The 7876-nt window shown below is 39.3% G+C and overlaps 2 protein-coding genes across 2 annotated transcripts in view; one reads left to right on the top strand and one right to left on the bottom strand.

The window, feature by feature from the left end:
• Positions 1-1009: 1009 nt before the first annotated feature.
• On the bottom strand, positions 1010-4540 carry LOC105487025 (FA complementation group F). Its single transcript, XM_011750291.3, has one exon. It carries the CDS (start codon positions 4500-4502, stop codon positions 3378-3380), a length of 1125 nt encoding a protein of 374 aa, XP_011748593.1. The 5' UTR covers positions 4503-4540; the 3' UTR covers positions 1010-3377.
• A 1997-nt stretch (positions 4541-6537) lies between these two features.
• LOC105487026 (growth arrest specific 2) overlaps positions 6538-7876 on the top strand; it is a 176329-nt gene continuing 174990 nt past the window's right edge. Inside the window, exon 1 of the mRNA XM_011750294.3 lies at positions 6538-7115. The gene's annotated coding sequence lies outside the window, so the exon portion shown is untranslated. The remainder of the gene's footprint in view (positions 7116-7876) is intronic.

Here is a 7876-nt window from a genome sequence, read left to right as displayed (position 1 = left end):
GCCATTTTCAGCTAAAACCTGGTGGTAGGCTAAAATGAAGATGGGGAAATTTATCTTGGGATATAACAGCAGTTTCCAGAGCAAAATAGAATGATATGGAGATAGAAACTGGAAGAGAGAGGTTACATGATTTGAGTAGTGTGAGAAGATCTGCTATAGGCCTGATCAAAGTGACAGGAATGATTTTAAAAAATGGAAGAAAGGAAATATTGGGGAAAAAATGGCTGGAAATTTTTCAGAATGAAGAAAAACGCACATCCACACATAAATGAAACACAACATAAAACAAGCAAGAAAAACAGAAATTTACAATTAGATATTCTGAAGTGACTATAGACACTGAAACCGGGACCACCTTAAAATAAACCAGAAAGAAGAAATCACTTACAAAAGAACCACAAGTAGGTGAATAGCTTTCTTAATATCAACAATGGAAACCAGAAAAGAGTTAATATCTTTAACATGTTAACCTCAAATCAGGAACACAGCAAAATTACCTTCCAACAACATCAACAAGGAATGATCTTTGTAAATAAAAACTGAGTACGTTTACCACCAAGAGACCTTCTCCAAGTGAATTTGAGGTACAATCATGGGAAACAAAATTGTTAAACCAAAACACTGGATAATAACTTGAGAGTTTAGAGATAAGAGATCAGGGTTAAAGTTTCCTAAGGTCCATCGTATCATTAAGAGGAGGGTTTAGATACTAATATTAGATATTTTTAAGTTAAATATGATAAGTTCTGAGAGTAAAAGCATGGGTATAGAATATAACATCCTAACTGGTAGAGGGGAAAAGATCATGAAATAAGAAGGCAAACACATATTTAGTCAATTAAAGAACTGAGAGAGAAATGAAACATAGAGAAATCAAAGGAAGTGGAAAGCACAAAATAGGATAGCAGGGAAAAGTCCAATCATATAGAGTTAATATATGACAATGACAATAGCCAAAAATAGACTTTAAAGCAGAAAAGCAGTCACTACAAATAAAAGGTTCAATTCATTAAGATGATATAACAATTGTATATTTGTTTTCATGTCATAAAATTGCCCAAAATACATAAGATGATAATTGATAAAATTTCCTGAAACAGTGTTACAATGGGAGATTTCAATAGTGCTCCCTCATTTGATAGGACATAGGGAAAAAAACACAAAATAAATATTTCTAGATGTTATAAAGAAGTTATCAAATATTCTATTTTTATAGTCTTCCTCTCACTTTTCTCTCAGTGTATGCACAGATTCTTAATCTTTTCAAGTCTTTAAGAGAAAGTATATAAAGCTGGTTTCATTTATTCAAACACTAGAAGTATCTACCATACCCTGAACACTATACTAGGCTCCTGGAAACAAAATAAATAACAGATACAGTTTCCACTTTCATGTTGCTTTTGTTTATACCCTTGGGCATTTTACTTAATCTTTTAGCTTATATTCATAAGAATACAGTTTTGGTGTGAAGATTAAATAAGATTATGTATGTAATGTACATATGGAGACTAAAAGAATAATAAATGGTAAGTATAAAATAGATTTTAAAATGTTATTTAAGTCTATTGTCAATCTTTATAATTTCATTGTAAATCATAGTGTGAGATACCACTGCAAATATAGGGAAGTAAGTTCACAAACTTATTTTCTAAAGCTAAAGCTAATATTAAGCCTTGCTATGGTATAACTCTTCACTGGGTTCTTTCTTAAAAAAAAAATAATTTCATGTAACTGACAGGAGGAATTGTCTTTATTCTTGCATTAACGACAAATGTAATCTACAAGATGGCCTTCATGGATTAGAAAAAGGAATCTGACCACAGGGAAAAAGAAATTACTGGTTTTCACTCAAGATTATCTAGAAAAGTGTATTTACTACTGGAATAATAGTTTACCCCTGGGTTGTACCACAGAATGAGAAATTCTATAAGATTATACAACTCTTTTTCCACAAGATTACACAGCTCTTACTGTTTTTATTCTATTCTAGAAATAGAAATTAACTTTCTAAATACCATTTTTTTACCTCCAAAAAAATCCTGTTACCAGCTAACCTGAATATGGACAAAAATATCTTGATTACTGTAAAGTTCTACCTCCCTAGTAAAAATGAATAAATTGCCCTTAAGTTTGGTTATTGGAAATCACTATCAGCTATGGAACACCCAGGTAAACTAACACAACCAGGTTCCTACATGCAAAACAAATATTCTAAACTGTTTCCATAGGGCAGCCACCGAGGGAAAAACAAGGACATTTAACTATTTTAGTCTAAACACTTCATTTACATATAAGGCAACTGTGGTCCCAAGTTTGTGATTTATTAACCTAGTTAACGGCAGAAGTTGCACTAAAACCTGGATCTTCTACTTAAAACGTTTCTTTTGGCTGGGCGCGGTGGCTCACGCCTGTAATCCCAGCACTTTGGGAGGCTGAGGCGGGTGGATCACCAGGTCAGAAGTCTGAGACCAGCCTGGCTAGCATGGTTAAACCCCGTCTCTACTAAAAATACAAAAAATTAGCCGGGCATGGTGGCGTGGGCCTGTAATCCCAGCTACTTGGGAGGCTGAGTCAGAATTGCTTTAACCTGGGAGGCGGAGGTTGCAGTGAGCAGTGATCACACCACTGCACTCCAGCCTGGGCGACAGGGCAAGACTCCGTTTCAAAAAAAAAGTTTGTTTTGATTATTTCATCATCAAGCATTAATTTGATATCCAAAGGCATATATTTGTATTTACTGTGCTTTAAACATTTGTCGGTGAGTCAATGCTTTAAATGGACATACTATGTGGTGACTCATTTTCAGAGTAAGAATTTGCAGAAAATGAGAAACAAACTTTCTTAATAATACAATTTTAATGCATACTAAGGCTGGTTAACTGGCTAGAATACTTAGAATACTAGCTTAACAAGGCCAAACTCTAGACAGGCCAATAGCTTTTCAAACCAACATTCCTGACACTGTCACATATTGGTTGGTTACAGAAAACTCTTCACTACTGAGGGAGGGAAAGAAAACCTAGAAAAATAAACCATACTGAAAGAAAAAGGGTATTTCGTTTGTCACCTTAAAGCTCCTTTTTCTTCAAACGGTACATATATTTTCAATATTCTTACAAATGGGCCTTCTATTAACAAGCAAACTATTGCTAATTCCATGGCTTTGAGTACTTCCAATCACTTCCTCTATCCAGCAAATCCATGATACTACATGCCAGTTACTTTGCACATTTATAATTGTTTAATAAACTATTCAAAATTAGCATCTAAAATAATTATACTTTGGACACACGAAGGCATATATTTGGTGAGAACATTGTAATTTTCATTTTGTAAACTATATATTCTATACTCAAGTAATAATAACACAGCATTGCCTATACAGAACTGAGGCCTGGGCTGAGACCCAAAACTTGTCTTTTCCTAAATGCACCACTCCGAAGAGCTAATAAGAGATCTGTCCAGATGCTAAGACCAGGTACTTCGAAATCTCCATCCTGCGCTTTACAGGTCTCCAGGGCAGTTAGAACTTTATCTTTCAGAGGTGGAGGGGCCTGACAGAGGCTTTGAAACCTATTGTGCAACTCCTCCCAGGGCACGTCTTGGGACTCAGTTCCAACCCAAATGCCTTTCTGAAGGTCATAGTGCAAACGCTGACCCCAGTCTGTTAGCAGACCCAGATAGACAGGAGACAGCGCTGGGTGGCGGCTAGTCACTAAAGTCAAAAGCCCGGCTGGGAGGGCGCGACAAAAGGCAGCAAAGACTTCCGAATTCCCCAGAAGCCAGTGGACTAGCGCTTGGCTCCCCTCTCCAGGTGTTTTATGGATGCTGGGTTCCGACTCTTCTTGGGGCCGGGGAGACAAAGGCGGCTGCAACAGCGCCACCGCTATCACCTTCAGGAAGTTGTTCTGAGGCAAACGCTCCCACAGTCTGCTGAGAAATCTGGAGGGACCCTCCGCTTCGGCCTTCCCCACCTCCTGCAGACGCTCCAGCAGCAGCTCCGCCTGGGTCTTCATCAGAGAGTCCTCCTGGAGATTCAGGTGCTTTCTATAGCCGTTGAAGCGCAGCATGTGCACCGCGGACCCGCAGCGGGCAAGGCGGGCCAGGCTCTCTTGGAGCGTCTCCTCATCAGCGTCCGGGACGCCCGGGCCCGGAAAGAGTTGCTGCACCAGGTGGTGACGAGCTGCATCCCCGAGGGCCTGGTTCTCCAGCAGGCGCAGAGAGAGCAGGACATCACCACGACCGAGGGCCTGGAAGTTCGCCAATCCCGGAACTGGACCCCGCCCAAAGCCGCCCTCTTGCCGCCACTGGTTGTGTAGCCGCCGCTCCAGAGCCGTGCGAATGGGGCCGTGCCGACCAAAGCGCCGATGTATGTGGCGCAGGTAGCGCGCCCACTGCAGGGCCCGGCGCACAGTGACCGGGTCCCAGGTGCGGACGTGGGCAGTGCGTGAGACCGCCAGAAGCTCGGAAAAGCGATCCAGGTGCTGCAGGAGGGATTCCATGAGGTGCGCGAAGGCCCTACTTCCGCTTTCACCTTGGAGACAGCGACTCTCTGTGTACTGATTGGGACATCCGTGAAATGATACGCCTTTCTGCAATGCTATTGGTCGAAATGCATGTCAATCTCCTGGCGTCTTTATCCGTGTTCCTCGACTGGGCAACTTAAAAGCCTTAATACTTTTACTTTCGCCACACAAAGAGGTTCTTCTTAGTGGAGGGAGAGCAGATGTAGGGCATCCTACCGAGAATTTCCGGAGCCTATATGCGAGATGATGCCAGTCATGAACGTCTCCGCGCTTCCTTTCGCTTTGGAAATATCCTTAAGTAGAACTTTTCTGAGCTTTGCCTAAAACTAGAATCTGTGTTGAGGTTTTTCAAAATTAAGTAACGCCAGAGACATACCGTGACGTGAGGAAACGCTCTTAAATGAAATTTTAAGATCTATTTGAGAAACATGTACTAAAAATGTACTGACGTCCTATTAATGTCAGGCGCTATGCTAAATTCTAGGCCTTCACATTGTCCTTTCGTTATTAGAACTGAAGCCCTGATTATTTGAAACAAAAAAAAAGTTTAATGATTTATTAAAATTTGCAAAAGAACAAAATTTTACTTCACAATTGCACATTTCGTTTTCGTAATTTTGGGGACAAAATAGCTTAATTGACTCTTCTGTCACACAAATAATCAGCTGAAGGAAATGGCATTTAAGAGCATCGAACAATAATAAATGTTTGATTAAATAAAAACTGTGAGAAGAGAGTAGGGAGGAGAAGGTCTTATGTCGCTCATTGATGCACTTAACAAACATTTGTCAGCTCCTAGGAGTTACATTGTGTACCAAATGCACAATTCTTACTAAAGTTGATCATATACTAATTCGTTTGAGCTGAATTTCTTTCTAGTCCTACAGACAGTCAAAATTTTTTTTCTAGTCCTATTCGAAAAAGTGAGAGCAAGGTGTTTTGTTTTGTACTTTAACAAAAAGGGGAAGAGAAATTTAAGAGAGGAAAAGTCATTTTTCATTTATTAAAATAAGCATTCCTACACCTTTTAGAAAGTAAAGCAGTCATGTGCATGCTGTTAATTCAAATTTATGCATTTATTTATTTATTTTGAAAGGGAGTCTCATTCTGTCGCCCAGGTGCGGCCAATTTTTGTATTTTTAGTAGAGACGGGATTTCACCTTGTTGGCCAGGCTGGTCTCGAACTCCTGACCTCAAGTGATCCTCCCGCCTCGGCCTCCCAAAGTGCTGGGATTCCAGGCGTGTGCCACTGCGCTCGGCTATTATTTGATTTTTATTAGTTATCTCAAACTCGTATTTGGTCCTGAAATGGTTGTTTTATTTTATCCTAAGGATACTACGAATCTTAAAATTATTTTTGTTGGCTACTAGAAACTTAGAACCAAATGTGCAGCCTGCCTTTAGCAAATGTACAGGCATCACTAATTCATTTATTTATTCTTATATTGAACACCTATTATGATACATAGTATGAGGTGCTACAGATGTAGTAGTTAAATAAATGCAGTCCTAGCATGAGTGGAAAAGTTCATGTTGTACCGTTTAAGAGAGACATTAAATGAATAACCTCAAATGTGTAGGAGGATGAAATTGAGTAGGGTCACCAAGTCTTAGGTGATAGGAAGGTCTCTTTAATTACTGACTTTTCAGGCTGGGGACAGTGGCTTACGCCTGTAATCCCAGCACTTTGGAGAGCCAAGCCGAGGCAGGTGGATCACCTGAGGTCAGGAGTTCGAGACCAGCCTGGCCAGCATGACAAAACTCTGTCTTTCCTGGGGAAAAAAAAAAAAATTAACTGGGCATGGCGGTGCACACTTGTGACCCTAGCAAATCGGGAGGCTGAGGCAGGAGAATAGTTTGAACCCAGGAGGTGGAGGTTACGGTGAGCCGAGATGGGGCCACTGCACTCCAGCCTGGGCGACAGAGCAAGACTCCCTCTCAAAAAAAAAAAAAAAAAAAAAAAAAAAAAAAAAAAAAAAAAAAAAAGAGTTGGCGGGGTGGGGGGAAAGAAAAGAAACAGACTTTTCAGTTGAAAGTTCAAAGCTGAGTGTTGAGAGGAGCCTTCAAGGCTACAGGAATCCTTAATTTTTTTTTGCAGGTATCTGAGTTGAAAGAACCAGGCCTATTTAAGGAGGTGGAAAAATCCAAAAAAGCTTTGATTCAAAATGGGGATGACAGTGTATGGCAAGAATTACGCAGATTAACTTTAGCTTCATACCTTTCAACTTATGTATTTAAATCTTGATTTTAAATTCTTCCTTGAGCATAGTAATATATAAACTCCTACATATTTCAGGTTAGTCTATTTTCATTAACTGAAATGTCTATGAAGTTCCCCCTGTAGAAGAAAGAAAAGCCTAGAATTTTAACCTATATTCTTGAGGCAGGGTGGGTAGGGATACAAAAAATTATAATGCAAAGCAGATTTTATATATTTTGAAAATTTTAAGAATGTTGCTATGAAAGACTAGATATAAACTGACAGGAGAGTTCTCGGAAGACTACAGAGGACTGATACTTGATTTAGGCCTCGAAGTATTTGAACAATCATGGGACAGAAGAAAATCCAAGTGAGAGAAATAATATAAGGTAAAATATATGAGAACACAAATGTGTGTACTGTGTGCCATGAATACCAGGAACAGTCTCCCTCCTTTGGGTTTTGATCCCCAAATTCCTTGAATACAGTAAATTGGGGGGGAAAAAGGCCAAATTTCAGCAGATTTTATTTTTACTTATTTATTTTGATTTTTTCTATTTGGTGAAGTTTTCAAATATTGTAGCTCATAAAATTTTTTTGTCCTCTTTTCATTACTTTAACAGACTTATTTTTTTTCTTTTTTGTTTATTTTTATTTCAATAGCTTTAAGGGTACAAGTGTGGATTTTGGTTACTTGGTGGAATTTTATTGTGGTGAAGCCTGAGATTTTAGTGTACCCTTTAACTGAGTAGTGTATGTTGTACCCGACATGTAGATTTTTATCCCTCACCCCATCCCACCTCCCCTGCTTCCAAGTTTCCAGTGTCCATTATACCACTCTGTCTGCCTTTGCATACCCACAGCTTAGCTCCCACTTACAAGTGAGAACATGCAGTGTTAGGTTTCCATTCCTGAGCTACTTCACTTAGAATAATGGCCTCCAGTTCCATCCAAGTGGCTGCAAAATATATTATTTCATTCTTTTTATAGCTGAGTAGTATTCCATGGGGTGGGTGTGTGTGTGTGTGTGTGTGTGTGTGTGTGTGTTGGCTGCAAAATATATTATTTCATTCTTTTTATAGCTGAGTAGTATTCCATGGTGTGTGTGTGTGTGTGTGTGTGTATGACTTTTTGTATCCACTTTTCAGTT

This window comes from Macaca nemestrina, chromosome 12 (assembly GCF_043159975.1).
Source record: "Macaca nemestrina isolate mMacNem1 chromosome 12, mMacNem.hap1, whole genome shotgun sequence".
NCBI classification, from domain to species: domain Eukaryota; kingdom Metazoa; phylum Chordata; class Mammalia; order Primates; family Cercopithecidae; genus Macaca; species Macaca nemestrina.
This window is presented reverse-complemented; position numbering and strand designations above follow the sequence as displayed.

Coding starts and splice junctions, on each gene's coding strand:
- LOC105487025 (XM_011750291.3), bottom strand. CDS start 4,502: ATGGAATCCCTCCTGCAGCACCTGGATCGCTTTTCCGAGCTTCTGGCG.